Source organism: Lottia gigantea (assembly GCF_000327385.1).
Source record: "Lottia gigantea unplaced genomic scaffold LOTGIsca_9, whole genome shotgun sequence".
Taxonomy (NCBI): domain Eukaryota; kingdom Metazoa; phylum Mollusca; class Gastropoda; family Lottiidae; genus Lottia; species Lottia gigantea.
The window spans coordinates 2,759,173-2,773,747 of NW_008710950.1; the positions used below are offsets into that span (position 1 = coordinate 2,759,173).

Sequence of the window (14,575 nt, forward strand, 5' to 3'; positions counted from 1 at the left end):
CATAAATATAGGCTTACCCAGGGTGTTATGAAATAAGAGCCCAAGATAAATACCTGTTCTGAAACAGTTGAGGTTTTGTTCATTCCTATTTTAGTTAATGCTATTAAAGAGGGGTGGGGCTCAAAGTTCGAAACGCTTTGTATCTAATAACAACAATATTACTATTTAATAATAATAAAACTATTAAAATGAATAACAGCCAATTAAAACAATATTTACATATTATCTAAACCTTCAAATGCAAACAACAATATAGCACTTTAATTTATAACATCAATTTACAACACCTACAGGAGACAAGTAGTTATTATAACAATTTCTTTGTGCACAGCATTTATAGTTTTTCTTAAGCTTAACTGAAAATAACAAATCAATGATTGCTGGTAGAATAGTCCATGATATATTCAGAATTAAAATAAATAACAGTGACTGTAATGTCATCACGATAAAATCTTGAGATACTATTTGGCAAGGTTAATTGTGCTGATAACTGACCATGGTCTTGGCCGATGGCATTTCTAATCAAATGAGTTGCCACATTCTCGTCCACATTTTTATTAGCAAGTCCTTTTTTACGTTGTGTCAGAATCTTATTTATTTCTCCTAATGTCATATTTTCTCGAGGCAATGTAAAATGAACTAATACTTGACGGCCATCCATATGACCTGCTACTAACTGGACAACTTTCTCGGGAGAAACCATATCCCACAATCCATCTGATGCTAAAACCAGGAATTTGTCCTTGGGTGTTAGCTTGTGATGAGTAATTTCAGGTTCAGCTGTTAAATATGGAGGAGTATTATAATTATTTGGGACTAATCTATCACCATAAATACTGATGAAGGAATGTGGATACTTGCTGGTATTCACTATATGTTTCAAATCTTTAGCGTCCCACTTATATCTGACGTCTCCAAATGCTCTTAATGGTGCAAGATCACCAAACAGTCTTCCATTTTTAAAAATATTGTTTGATTCATTTGGATGCCTATTAAGAATTCTATTTACTTCTTCTTCGTTGTTACCATCATGTGGAGTTGATAACGGAATGGCTTCCCAATGGTCATCCATTTTATGCACGCCCAAGACAGCACGACAATCACCTGTATTAGCAATAAACAAATCAATACCATCAACATAGGCAACACACGAAACTGAGCCAGCAAAAGCAACTGTAAGTGTTTCAGAACTTAAAACTGGATTTGATGCATTTGGTAAAGCTTCAGTAGAGATGTCCTCATCTAATCTCATAAAAGCATTGGCCAGAGCTTCACGTCTAAAAGTGTCATCACTAAAAACAGTTAATGTTTCTCTAGCAAATTTTTTCAAGCTTTTATCATAGAGTTCTTTGAGTTGTTCATGTTTATACTTTATACCTCCATTGTACCAATGTAAAAGCTCGGTAGTCAGATCTATTTCCCCATTTTTTACCTTTTCAACTATCTCTGGTGGTGATAATGCCACAGCTAAATAATTGAACAATCTTTCATTCAGTGATTGAGCACATGCACATCCAGCATGTCCATCATGAACAGCAAATAAATATTTATCTCCATCAATAGGGAGTTTGGCTTCACATCTCCTATCCTCAATTGGGTGGTTTGAAGGCAGTTGGTTGGTTTCAAATGCACGGATTGGTCCCGATTCAACAACCTCAGAAGTTTCATTGACTCTTAGTATAGTAGTTACTTGATGTGGTGATAATCTTGGAGACTGGTTGTCATCTATTCCTCTATTTCTTGATAATCTAAAATTACTTCGCCCACTTGTTCTGGCATTTTTACCCGCATTGCTGACAGAAAACTGTCTGCTCCACTTCTGAATACCCAACTCGGATCTAGGCCTACATGGGCACTTCACTACAATGTATCTATGAATACACTTGAACATAACGTTCATTTATGATATTATTTCACCAAAAAAGTCTTTGTGTAGATTTTGCTTCAAATATAGCTTGTAAAGATAATCGAATTTTGTTGACTACATCATTATAGTACATTATGACATTCAACTACTACCATGCTTTCTATGAATGAAAAGGTGGCGCTGGCGTCTGTTTATGTATTAATGTAAGGTCAAGGTCGAGTCTGTAAAACATGGGCATCACATTTGTTGGGCTTTCATAACTCTACTAAAGTAATTTTGATCCCCTTTGATTGCAGTTTGGACTAGGAAAACACAATGTTTTCCCGACTTTGTTTAAAATCTTCTCGTTATGTTTCTAGTCAGGTCACTGTCACGAAGAGAATGTTTCGGATATCTTCCAATATAAATTCTCAAACTGCAGCCTCAGGTATAGAATTTGATTCCTTTACATTTACATCTTTAGTGGTTTTAGTAGTGGCTATAGTCAGTAGCATTAGATTTTATTGTTATGAAGTCAGAAGCCTGTAAAAATAGTTTGTTATTATAAACCAAAAATATATGAGTGAATATTTTATTGATGAAATGGACAAAGAGCAAAGCATTGAAAAGTAGCAAGACATTGTTAAAAAATTGTTTGTTTAAATACAAACACATGTTGTGGAACAAAAAAATTCCCATGATTAGATTTTCTAGAATGATTTAAGTTAGTGTCTTTTTAATTTACAGCACAGTCAACATCTAGTAAAGATGTAGCAGAAGACAAAAGACCATTATATTTAGATGTCCAAGCCACATCTCCACTGGTAATTTAAGTTTTACTTGATATAGGCCTAAATGTTAGTTCAATGAATGAAATATTCCACACAATTACCAAAAAAACCTTACCACCTCTTCCTCTGCCAGATTTCTTTTACTTATCTTTCTTTAATTATGCAAGATTGGATAACTGGAAATGTAACGAAATTAAATTGAAAGGTTAACAGTCGGTTAAAATAAGAATCAATGGATGTTTATACAAAAAGTTCTATCATTCTAAAGTTTAGCATGGAAAAGAATATACATTGTGTCAAAAAGCAATTGTTGTGTTTTATGATATTATAGATTCTCCTTTCACTTGAAAACTAAATTTAACAAATCAAGAAATAGAATTACTATATGATGCTATGATGTATTTCAAGAAGGTTTGAGCAAATAATTCACATTTTTCTAAAATGGATTATAAACAGGTTTTCTAATAAATTCATGTCATGATTTGCACTATTTTCAATCAGACATCTGTGGTTCTTGCAAATCTGTTAAAACTAGGCATTTTATGACATTACATTCACAATGGTCCTTATATCAATAGCAGCTTTTGAAATAGTGACATCATAAAACGCTCTCTCTTAGAGAAATTGCAAGCGCCACAGACCTCTGAAAATTGGAATGGCGCAAATTGATTCTATTTGTGTCCCGGACACAGATAAGAAATTTAGAGAACCTCTTTACAATCCCTTTAATAAAAGAAGTTCAAGTGTTGGCCTTGCAAAGTTTGGCAATCTATTGAAAATAAGTTGTATCACAAGATTGCAGAGAATGGAACAATTTTACAATCCACAGTTATATTATATAAATAGGATCCAAGGGTTTTAGATGCCATAATGCCATACCAAGTCAGTTACTATGGTAATCCACATTCTAGGACACATGCATATGGATGGGAAAGTGAAAAAGCTGTTGAAAAAGCTAGAAAGGTAAGATTAACATCATTAATACAATTTAGTAATCTAATCCGTAATCTATTGCTGCCTTTTATATGCCTTTATTTTTAGGTGTATCATAAATCTCTCTGCAATTAGTTTTAAACATGATAAAGGTTACGATTTCAATCTTATTAAGACAAAACTTGAAAAACTCTTGGTTATTAATGAGGTTTTTTTCATTATTGCCCTTGACTTGGTTAAGAAAATTGGCAATTGTTTTGATGGAATTAATTGATTAAAACTTGGTATGCTTATGTATACAGATGAAATCCAACGAGTTTGCTTTTCATGGTTTTTCAATAAATTATTTGTTAGTTATTGCCCTTAACTTAGCCTAAACGTGTCAAAATTTGTATTTATATTCTAAAGCTGTCCAAAAATTTCCGCTTGTTTGTATATAGCCTTTTGTCATTCACCTTCTTTCACTTGTTTCAGCAAGTAGCTGATTTGATTGGTGCTGACCCTAGAGAAATTATTTTTACAAGTGGGGCCACAGAATCCAATAATATAGCAGTAAAAGGGGTTGGAAGATTTTATAAAAGTAAAAAGAAGCATCTTATTACAACACAAACTGTAAGTTTATCAGAGAGCATTTCCTTGGTAATTCTATATAATTTGGTAAAAGCAGATGTTATTGGTACTGAGAATGATTTGTTTAATTCTACATGAGCACTGGGTATCTTAAGTAACACAATCTTTGTCTTTGTAAATCTTGCATAATTTGAATTTGTTTGTATAATACTTATATTCATTGTTGTTTGAGTTAGATATCCTGAGATTTCATATCATTTATAAGAAACAATGAAAATAGTCACAGATATTACATTTTTCAGGAACATAAATGTGTACTAGATTCCTGTAGGTCACTAGAAGGAGAAGGTTTTAAAGTATCATATTTACCTGTCAAGCAGAATGGTATTATTGATATGAAGGTATAAATCAATTGTCCTCTCTTTCAACATTATGTTTTTGATTAAACGATGTTAAGAAAGAAATGATTAAATAAGCTTCGTTTATGAATCTATCTATACATGCATATTATAAAATGAGAACATTGGGCATAAAGAAAAAACACAACCGTTAGCTTCATAAGCCAAATTATTAAACTTTTTGATTGTGTAGTCAAATTTATATCTGATAAGAATTATTAGATATTTCAGTGAGCATATGTATATTTTAGTTGTTAGAAGAGACTATAACACCAGAAACATCATTAGTATCTATAATGACTGTTAATAATGAAATCGGTGTCAAGCAACCTGTTGCTGATATAGGTAAGAAAGTTTTCGATTATAAGGTTTGTTTTACTTTAGATACAGGAGATATAACTGAATGGGATGAAAAAGAATTTTGAGAAGTGTTTATTTGATTACATTACAGACTGCATTGTTGTTCATTTTCAATACATTACAAATTCCTAATTGAAATTGAAAATCATAAATGTTCAGACATGCTGATTTGAAAATGCCAGATATTTTACTAAATGTTTGTTTTCATACTTGATATATCGTTACAGGTGAAATGTGTAGATCAAAGAAAGTATTTTTTCATACTGATGCCGCTCAAGCTGTAGGTAAAATACCTATTAATGTCAATGACATGAAGATAGATCTTCTATCTATTAGTGGTCATAAGATATATGGTCCAAAAGGTACATTACTATTGATAATATTACCATAATTTCTGTGTTATCAGAATTTCAAATGCTGAAACTGATCTTGGGAACATTAATGATGTACTGGAAATTCACTCCAAACTGTCATGCTGTGTTTTATTTGATTGCAGGAGAACCAGATGTCATATTTAAATAAAATTCCCCAAATCCCAAAATCTGAATTGAACTCTACCAGAACAATTTCACTTTTCATTGCGGTACAATTCATATAGTATCAAAACTAAGACCGTAATATTTTGACCTAAACAGCACAGAGATATTAGACATCTTTTCATAAAAAGTAGCTTCATAGGTTGAAACATTTTGAAGGAGCGTCATTTTTATAATTCTGTGATTCTTATATATTTTAGGGGTTGGTGCCCTATATGTCCGTAGACGTCCAAGGGTTAGAGTTGAAGCCCCTCAATCAGGTGGTGGACAAGAAAGAGGGATGAGAAGTGGAACTGTACCTACACCACTTGTTGTTGGATTAGGGGCTGCTTGTGAATTAGCTATGGACGAAATGGAGGTAAGAAAAAAGTAGCTAAATTCCCAACCACAATAACAAAACAGTAGTAAAGTAAATGAATACTTTAATTATTGTGGCCAAAATATACTCAAATTTTACAAATTACAAACTGTTAAATAATTACTAAAAGAACAAAATGAACAAACATTACAAAAGGAACTTAATCTAATCCGCCAAAGAACAAAATGAACAAATATCACAAAATAACTTAATCTAATTCAAATACAAAGAATTTAAATTCAGGGAAATAGGGCGGGAGGGCAAAATTAAGACTATACGCATCTGTAACAAGTAAAATAATGAACTCACTATTAACGTACTGATATAATGAAAACAAGATGAAAACCAATCACAGGTATTGAAAGGGTTAATCTGAACAGTGCTGACCTAAACTAATTTACATTTAAACTCATTGTACGAAGCAAAATCGAAATATCTTCATTTACACTTAAACTCACTCCACGAAGGAGAAAATAAAATAGTTAAAGGAGTTAAACATTTTATAGATAAAATACTAATCTTACTTAGATAAGTTTCTTTCGAATTAAAAGTTTCGATAATTGTTTCATAATCACATTTATTAATAATGGTAATTGATTATTGTTCATAACTCACAAAATTGTTAAGAGAATAAATTATACTATAGTAAGTGATGATAATTGTTATGTATTATTTCAGTATGATTCTAGAAGAGTGAAAGAGTTATCAGACAGATTGTTAAATAAAATTATGTCCAATATAACACATGTTATAAGAAATGGGGATCCTCATGAAACTTATCCTGGTGAGTTTGCCATCGCATCTGGGATAGAGAAATTTCTACATTTTAAGTTATGATGATCAAATAGGCAGTGCATTGAACAATTATCTAGTTGGAATTCTGACAAATACTATATTTTCAAAAAATATTTTGAAAGGTCTACATGTTATAAGTTGAATTGTTGAACTTTGTCAGCCTGTGAAAACTTACCAAGGAGCCGCAGTGGTTCAGTGAGTTGGACGTCTGGTCACTGACTTGAAGGTCCAGGGTTAGGTCAAGATAATACCTTTGGAATTTTCAACCAGTTTCTCTCCTGTCAGCCATGCAGATAAGAGGGGCTGACATGGAAAAAGTGTCTAGTCATTTGGATGGGTCAATAAACCGAGGCCCTGTGTGCTACAGGCTGTGCACGTTAAAGATCCCTCGACAATTGGAAATCGAAAAAGAGCATGCTTATGCTGCTGTCCTGGCAAAATTTACCTCATTGCACCCTGCATCAGGGTTGGGTTTTGGCCAGACAAAACTTGGCAAAACCACCCAAAGTAGTAAAAACTGGTCAAAACTAAAAGTTCAATGGATTTCACATTAAAACGCTCCCATATGTTTTGTTTATCACGGTAATTGAAGATGACAATGTATATTGTTGAAACGTCGTCTGTTCCGTTATTTAATGTGATCTTTACCCCTAAATGTCGCTAAAGGATTAAATATAAGTTATCTGTCAAGTCTGTCTTGAACTGTTGCTGATCCAACTGAGTAAGAATTAGCCTCATCATATATTATGTTATAAATAGGTTGAGTAGTTTCAAGGATACTTGACCAAAAAATAATACTATCACCAAAAAGTGTATGAAGGTTGAATATTTCATACTGGTGATTGTTACTGTACTGCTAAATATATTTATTCAAAATCAAAGCTGCCAGTGGATGTATATTACCTTTCCTGGCAAGCTATCTTAGAATCTGTATGTAATTTAACTATGTATAATATTTTTATTCGATAATTTTCATTATACTATCTATACATAATACATATATGTAATTTCATTGTATAATATAACAATTATAACTTGGAATTATTGTGTATGATTAATTGCCTTGGATTAAAGAAAAAAACTTCAACAAAGTGTTGCTTTTGTTAGTTTTGACCACTTTTGTCCAATCTAGGGGTTTTGGTCTAGACGGTTTTAACCAGCCAGGTTTGACCGGTTAAAACCGTCCAGTCCAAAACCCCTAGACATGCTGTTGCCCGTCTTCATTAGCCCACATGGTGCAGACGTAAAACTCCATTCATTTCATTTCATTTTGTGAAAACTTCCCAGAAATGAAATAGGTGGTAACAAGTTCCTTCTTTATTTGAATGTTCATCTTCATAAGTACATGTAATGCTATTATTTTAATGCCGAATTGAAGTAGTGTTTTTTTACGATTTCCAGGTTGTATAAATTTATCATTTGCCTATATAGAAGGTGAAAGTCTTTTAATGGCTATTAAAGATATTGCTGTATCATCAGGAAGGTGAGTTATTTCATTGTCAACATATAGTTCTTTAATTAATCATTTATTTTATTATATTTACATTTCTACTATCACTCCCTTCAATAAACCAGTTAGCCAAACCGGCGTTTTTTTCCACATTCATTCCTTAAAAAACTTCTAAAGAGTAAACTTGGTCTGTATTTATTTGTTCATTTGTGTTTCAGTGCATGTACCTCAGCATCATTAGAACCATCTTATGTACTAAGGGCTATTGGAACAGAGGAAGATTTAGCTCATTCTTCAATCAGGTATGGTTATGAAATTTATTTTTATTCTGAAAAATTGAGGTTAAGAAAGGGGAGGAAATCCATAATCCAAGGATTACTTGACATTCATTGTAAGTTTACTTAAAGATGATATCTTTACACATATTTTCTACTTGCTGATTTCTATCTATTAGATTTGGTATTGGTCGATTCACAACAGAAGAAGAAGTTGATTACACTGCTGATAAATGTATAGAACATGTAACAAGATTAAGGGAAATGAGGTATTCTTCTTTATATTTATACTTCCTCAGCTCTAAATTGTGAGCTCCCATGTCAGTCTGAACGTCTGTTATATTATCTATTAATTCTTAACGTTTTGAATGGAGTTTCATAAAATTTGTCTTAAAACTGTTACAATTTTGAATTAACCCTGTTTCAACCAATTTCATGAAATTCTGTTAAAGATGGGTTTCTTTATATTTATACGCCCACATGAAATAGAGGCGTATATTGCCATCACCCATTTCCGTCCATATGTCCACAATTGCTTGTAAACACTCTAAAAGGCACAATTCTTGACTGATTTTGACAAGGATGATCCCTTTAGACAATAAAAAAAATTCAAAAATATTTAGTATGAGTAATTGCCCTTGTCCTTGAAATGCTGTAGAAGGTGCAATTTTTGAAGGATTTTGATGAAGCTTGGTGTGAGTGTTTGTTATTACTGAGGATGAACCCTATTGAAAATCAGAAAAATTGAAAAAGTAGGAGTTTTTGGCCTTGTTCTTGAAAACGCATTCAATTTTAGCTTGTAAACACTCAAGAAGGTTCAATTATTGACAGATTTACTGAATGTTTGTTATCACCCAAGGATGATCCCTATCAGAAAAATTGAAAAATATTAAGTATGAGTTAATGCCTTTGTTCTTGAAAATTTAATTTTAAGCTCGTGAACACTCCAGAAGGCACAATTCTTGATGGACTTAGATCAAACTTGGTGTTAGGGTGTATTGAGACGAGTCTCAATGAAAGCACTGGCCTAGGTCACAGAGCAATAGATAAGTCTATTGATTATGTGAAAATTAGTTAGTCATTAGTATGATTTTAGTTGAAAAGACACACATACAAACATACACTGCATGTTATATAATATACTGTATATAGCCATGGCACCAGTCCTGAAATAAGTATCCCCTGAAATCTAACTTAGAAATCGATTAATTTATTGATATAACATGATACATTTATATGAAGAAATATCTGCTCCTAGGATGAATGGACATTGTTCAATGGTTCAAGTCTACTGTGAAAGAGGCCTACAACCTAATGTTTTGTGTATACATGGAGAAATTTGTTCTGAAGTTCCAAGTAATGGCGTTTGACTATTATGGAAGCTTTGGTAGCTGTAGAATCAAATGTCGTTATAAAGGGTATTATCTGGTTATCATGTTGAATGTTGAGTCCATTTGGCCTCACAGTCTGTAGTTGATCGATTCAATAACTTTCGCGTTGTAGACGTCTAAGCTTAGGTTTGATGTTAGGTGATGTAGAAACTGTTTCTATAGGCATGATGAGAAGGTCATCAATGGAATGATCTCCGCAAGAAATTAGGTTATTCAAACAATTTTCCGTTCTTGTTATGTTGAAAAAATGGGTAACATGTATGTGTTCGCATGTGCGACAAGTAGGACCTCCACAGGGATATGAACTGAATCCAATAAAAGGTGGAGGGGGGTCATTTTTTCTCAAAATGTCTGAAAGTGTGTCATTCTTAATTTTTCGAAGAAATCTTTTGGAATAATCCTTCTCCCTTAATTTGTCAAAATCAGCCTGTTGGGTGCAAATTCTATGAAATCTTAGAATTTGAGATTTAATTATTCCAGAAAAAGTGTGCTTCGGGTGGAATGAGCTTTTGTATAAAAGTTGGTGTGTATCAATTTTCTTAAAAAATACTTTAATGTCTAATTTTTTAGAAGAAAGAAAGTTGTTGCCTTTGAACACCGTGGTGTCCAAAAAATCCATCTGTTTTTGCTGATATTTGCTGTCAATTTCATAGGAGGGTGGTGGTTGTTTAAATTTCGAAATATTCCCAAAATGTTCTAGGGTATCGGACCAAATGATAAAAATATCGTCAAGAAACCTTCCATAAAATAAAGGTTTAAACGGTGAGATATTTTCTATCTCCCACTCGGCCATAAAAATATTCACATAACTAGGGGCAAATCGTTTGCCCATAGCAGTTCCAGATGTTTGTAAATATATTTTTCCATTAAAAAAAAAAGTTATTGCGCGTCAGGTCGATCAGAATACGGATATCAAACAAATGCCTTACGGACGGGGTCAAGACCAACATTGTTGTTCAATGTTGGTATACATACTAGTTACATCCAAAGAAATGAAATACGCGTGTTCGGGAATGTCCAATTTCTTGATTTTTTCAACGAATTCGGTTGTGTCTTTCAGATAAAAGGGATGTTTGCATGTTAGTGGCAACAAAAAGTAATCTATGTATTCTGAAACTCAGTATGATTCCTTTAGGACTTTTGTTGACTACTCAGTTTCGGAATTTTTATGAATTTTCGGAAGCATGTAAATGTGTCGTTGGCGAGGCTCGGTGGACGCGGAAAGGTAGTCATATTGCTTTTCTGAAATAAATTTCTTTTTTACCAAATTTTGTAGAATATTGTTTATTTCTCGCGCAGTTTCCATAAAAGTAGGTGTAGCAAGTTGGCGATAGTGATTTAGATTGTTCAGCTGTTCATCAATTTCAAAAATGTAGTAATCGCGATTTTGAATGACGCAGCAACTGCCTTTGTCACTTTTCCTGATGATAATGGTTTTGTCATTTTTTAGATTATTGAGGGATTTTCGTTCAAAATGGGTAAGATTGTTTTTTCTTCATATAAATTGTCGCAAATAGTTTAAATATTTTGGTCAATTGCATTATCTGGTAGATTCCAGCCAGATCTATCCGTAAATTTGATTCGTTTACCGCAGCCAAGTTTTTCGCGAAAGTAATAATTCAATTTAAATGTTCGCTGAACTTCAGTTACCGACGTCAAAATTGGTTCAATCGAAAATGGTTTATGGGTGGGTATAAAGGTTAACCCNTTTGTCCAGAAGTCTTTCTTCAAGAGGAGAATTAAATTGACAACAGTTTGTCGTAATTTTGGAATATTTCCCCCCCCCCCCCCCCCCCCCCCCTGCGTTTAGTTTAAATGGGAGACCCAATTTAAATATACAGATTTGGCAGTGGGGGCCCTCCAGTGGACGAGATCTAAATGGGTTACCTCGATCATTCCATTGAATCGCGGCATAGTCTTTGCAAATGGAGATGGCTTATGAAAAAGAAGATCTTTCTTAAGTTGGCGGCTAAATTTGGAGGATGGAAGAAACTGGTATCTGGGTGACGAATACGTTGGCTGATGGGAATTTGGTTTTGGCGAGGGATAGCAATTCCAGCATCTGTCTGTGGATGGATTCACCTGGTTCATTCTTGTTGTTGAGGCCAATATGGAGAATTTGGATGGTATTGTTGTTGGATTAATTTTTGTAAGGATATCGATGATGTGGTTAATTTTGGCTCCGGGATAAGATTCAGCTTGGGTGTCCTGGTTGACCTCTGAAATTCGGTAAATATTTGAAGATCCTATGATAATGGTAGGTATGGTTACTTCAGGGAGTGTATATGTTGATTTGTTCTTGTTACTATCATGGCGACGAGGATGGTTTGGTGATTTAAAACCTAAGCTTAGACGTCGACAGAAGGTAGAATTGGTTGATAACTTGGAGTTTTCGGGTTGGATCTAGGTCTTGATGGGGTAGCAGGTGAACTTGTAGGTAGAGGTCTAACAGAATTGGAGATTGGAGTAAAAGGCGATGTTGGTAAATTGGTGGTATTGGTTCTTTTGTTTGGAGTTGGTTGTGGGTAAGTAGAAGTACTAGGTAAGGAAGTAGGTGATCTCTGTCGCTTTCGGGAGGATGCTATTGGTTGGTTGGTAGGTGGTTGAGCTTGTTTAGGTGGAGAAGCTGAAGGGTCAACTATCATATCTGCATCAATACCGGAAGTCGAAATAGGGTCAGGATTTTTAAAAACAACCAATATTTGCGAGTATTTTTCAAGAGTTTGATTTTGGAGTCACTTATAAGACTTTTTTGCCCAATTGATCGCTTCTTTAGAGTATTGATTAAAATTTTGTTCAGAGAGGTTGTGTGACTTTATCATAGTAATTTTGTCAGCAAGCATTGAATCATAATGATTCTTTAGAGCCAATGCCACGTCTTTGGCCCAACCTCTATTGACGGCGGCAATTTTTGAATTCCACGAGTTGGATGACCATGGCGATTGTTGTGATTATGGGGCTGATGATGACGGTAGAAGGCTGTTATGATAGTTAGGTCTAGCTCCATAATAGTCAAAGCGTGAAAAAAAAAACAATGGTCCATTGCGCACCAAGAAATGAGATGATTCTCAAAAAGAGTGAAAGAGAGACTATCTTAGTTGTAAAAATAAAGTACACAAATTTTTTTACATCGGTCGCAAAATCAGAGAGAACGAAAAATATAATATGTATGAGTTATTGCCCTTGTTCTTAAAAAAGGCATTCACTTTTTAACTCGTAAATTCTCTGAAAGGTTCAATTATTGACAGATTTTGTTGATATGTGGTGTGAGTGTTTGTTATCACCCAAGGATAAGATCAGAAAAATCGAAAAATATTTAGTACGAGATAGTGCCCTTGTTCTTGAAAACGCTTCAATTTTTAGCTTTTAAACACCAATCAAAAGTCTATTGCAGAATATCCTCTTGATACTCAATTACTAAATATCTATTTTGTCATTTCAGTCCATTATGGGAGATGGTACAAGAAGGAATTGATTTAAAGTCTATTCAGTGGTCTCAACATTGATATTATTAACAGTTATATTAATAACCATGGAGAAATGATATTTTAGCTGGACTAAGACTGATTTACCTGAGATTTATGGTCATTTGATATTCTATTTGTATATATTAATACTGTGAGTGACATGTTTAGAATGGATATGAATGATTAACATGAATGTAAGAATACTACTTGTGCTGTTTAATGCTATTTCTTGTCAACCTTGTAAATATTTTGTCATACATCATGCAGGGAATAATGTTTCTTTTGATCTTTTTATGAAATTAGGTCTGTTAATGCAGTCAAATCAGAAATTTAAATGAAATAATGGAAACTTCCATTGTCACCCATGTCCATGGTTCTGTCCCCAATAGCTCGTTAACACTCTGGGAGGCATGGATTTGGACAAAACTTGGTGTGAGTGTTTTTTATCGCCCAACGATAAACTCTATTGGATTCAGAAGAAATCTAAAAATATTTAGTACAAGTCGTTGCCCTTGTTTTTGAAAAGGCTTCAATTTTTAGCTTTTAAACACCCTAGAAGGCATAAATCTTGATGGATTTTGACGAAACTTGGTGTGAGAGTTTATCACCCACGGATAAACCCTATCGAAAATCAGAGAAATCAAAAAATATTTAATATGAGTTATTGCCCTTGTTCTTAATAACACATTCAACTTGAAACTTGGTATGGATGTTTGTTATCACGCAAGATGAATCTTATTGAAAATCTGAAAAATCTTATTCTTGAAAACGCATCCAATTTTTGGCTCATAAACACTATCAATGGCACAATTCGTGATGAAATTTAGTGAAATTGTTTATTATCACCCCAATTACTTCAAAAGAAGTGTATGACTAAAAGTTGTTTATTTCATACTTGGTTGAAGTTCTGGAACATTGAAGCTCAAATGATTTTGATCTCAGAAAGATAACTTGGGATTTAACATCCATCTGTCACCTGTAACAACTCCTTTGTTAATTATAATAATGTTGTTCATAATAGATTGGATACTAATATTCTTTATAAAACGGAAATAACCAGTATACTGTATAATGTAATATATTAAATAAAGATAATGTAGGTATTTATCTTGATTTTCTTTAAGTTCTTAAGGTGTAAGTTTTAGGCCTTAATGGAAATGGAATAGATGGACTTATCAACACCAAAAATCAATACCTCTTGTCAAATAGATTATAATATCAAAACAACTCATTTGGCAAATAGTGTATTTATTTTCTTATATGTGCTCAAGGTCTTTGTATGCTGCTTTTTACTGTTAAACTCAGTAGGTCTAGAAAATAGGTAAAAAATTGAATTCACTTTTTTTATAACATACATAAAATAATATAACAAAAAACACAAAAGGTATATTATGGTATAACTCAC

The 14,575-nt window shown here is 33.3% G+C and overlaps 2 protein-coding genes across 2 annotated transcripts; one reads left to right on the forward strand and one right to left on the reverse strand.

Annotated features, from left to right (window-relative positions):
- Nucleotides 1–145: 145 nt before the first annotated feature.
- Nucleotides 146–2,041, reverse strand: LOTGIDRAFT_184585 (hypothetical protein). The gene has a single exon (XM_009068331.1). The coding sequence runs from the start codon at nt 1,898–1,900 to the stop codon at nt 371–373; it is 1,530 nt and encodes a 509-aa protein (XP_009066579.1). The 5' UTR covers nt 1,901–2,041; the 3' UTR covers nt 146–370.
- Nucleotides 2,042–2,096: 55 nt separating this feature from the next.
- LOTGIDRAFT_211436 (hypothetical protein) lies at nt 2,097–13,209 on the forward strand (the record flags this gene model as incomplete). The annotated part of the gene is made up of 13 exons (XM_009068332.1): nt 2,097–2,294; nt 2,594–2,670; nt 3,484–3,600; nt 4,045–4,182; nt 4,443–4,541; nt 4,790–4,883; nt 5,126–5,260; nt 5,635–5,792; nt 6,471–6,576; nt 7,989–8,070; nt 8,256–8,339; nt 8,492–8,581; nt 13,146–13,209. The coding sequence occupies exons 1-13, from the start codon at nt 2,183–2,185 to the stop codon at nt 13,207–13,209; spliced, it is 1,356 nt and encodes a 451-aa protein (XP_009066580.1). The 5' UTR covers nt 2,097–2,182.
- Nucleotides 13,210–14,575: the final 1,366 nt, after the last annotated feature.

Coding starts and splice junctions, on each gene's coding strand:
- LOTGIDRAFT_184585 (XM_009068331.1), bottom strand. CDS start 1,900: ATGAACGTTATGTTCAAGTGTATTCATAGATACATTGTAGTGAAGTGC.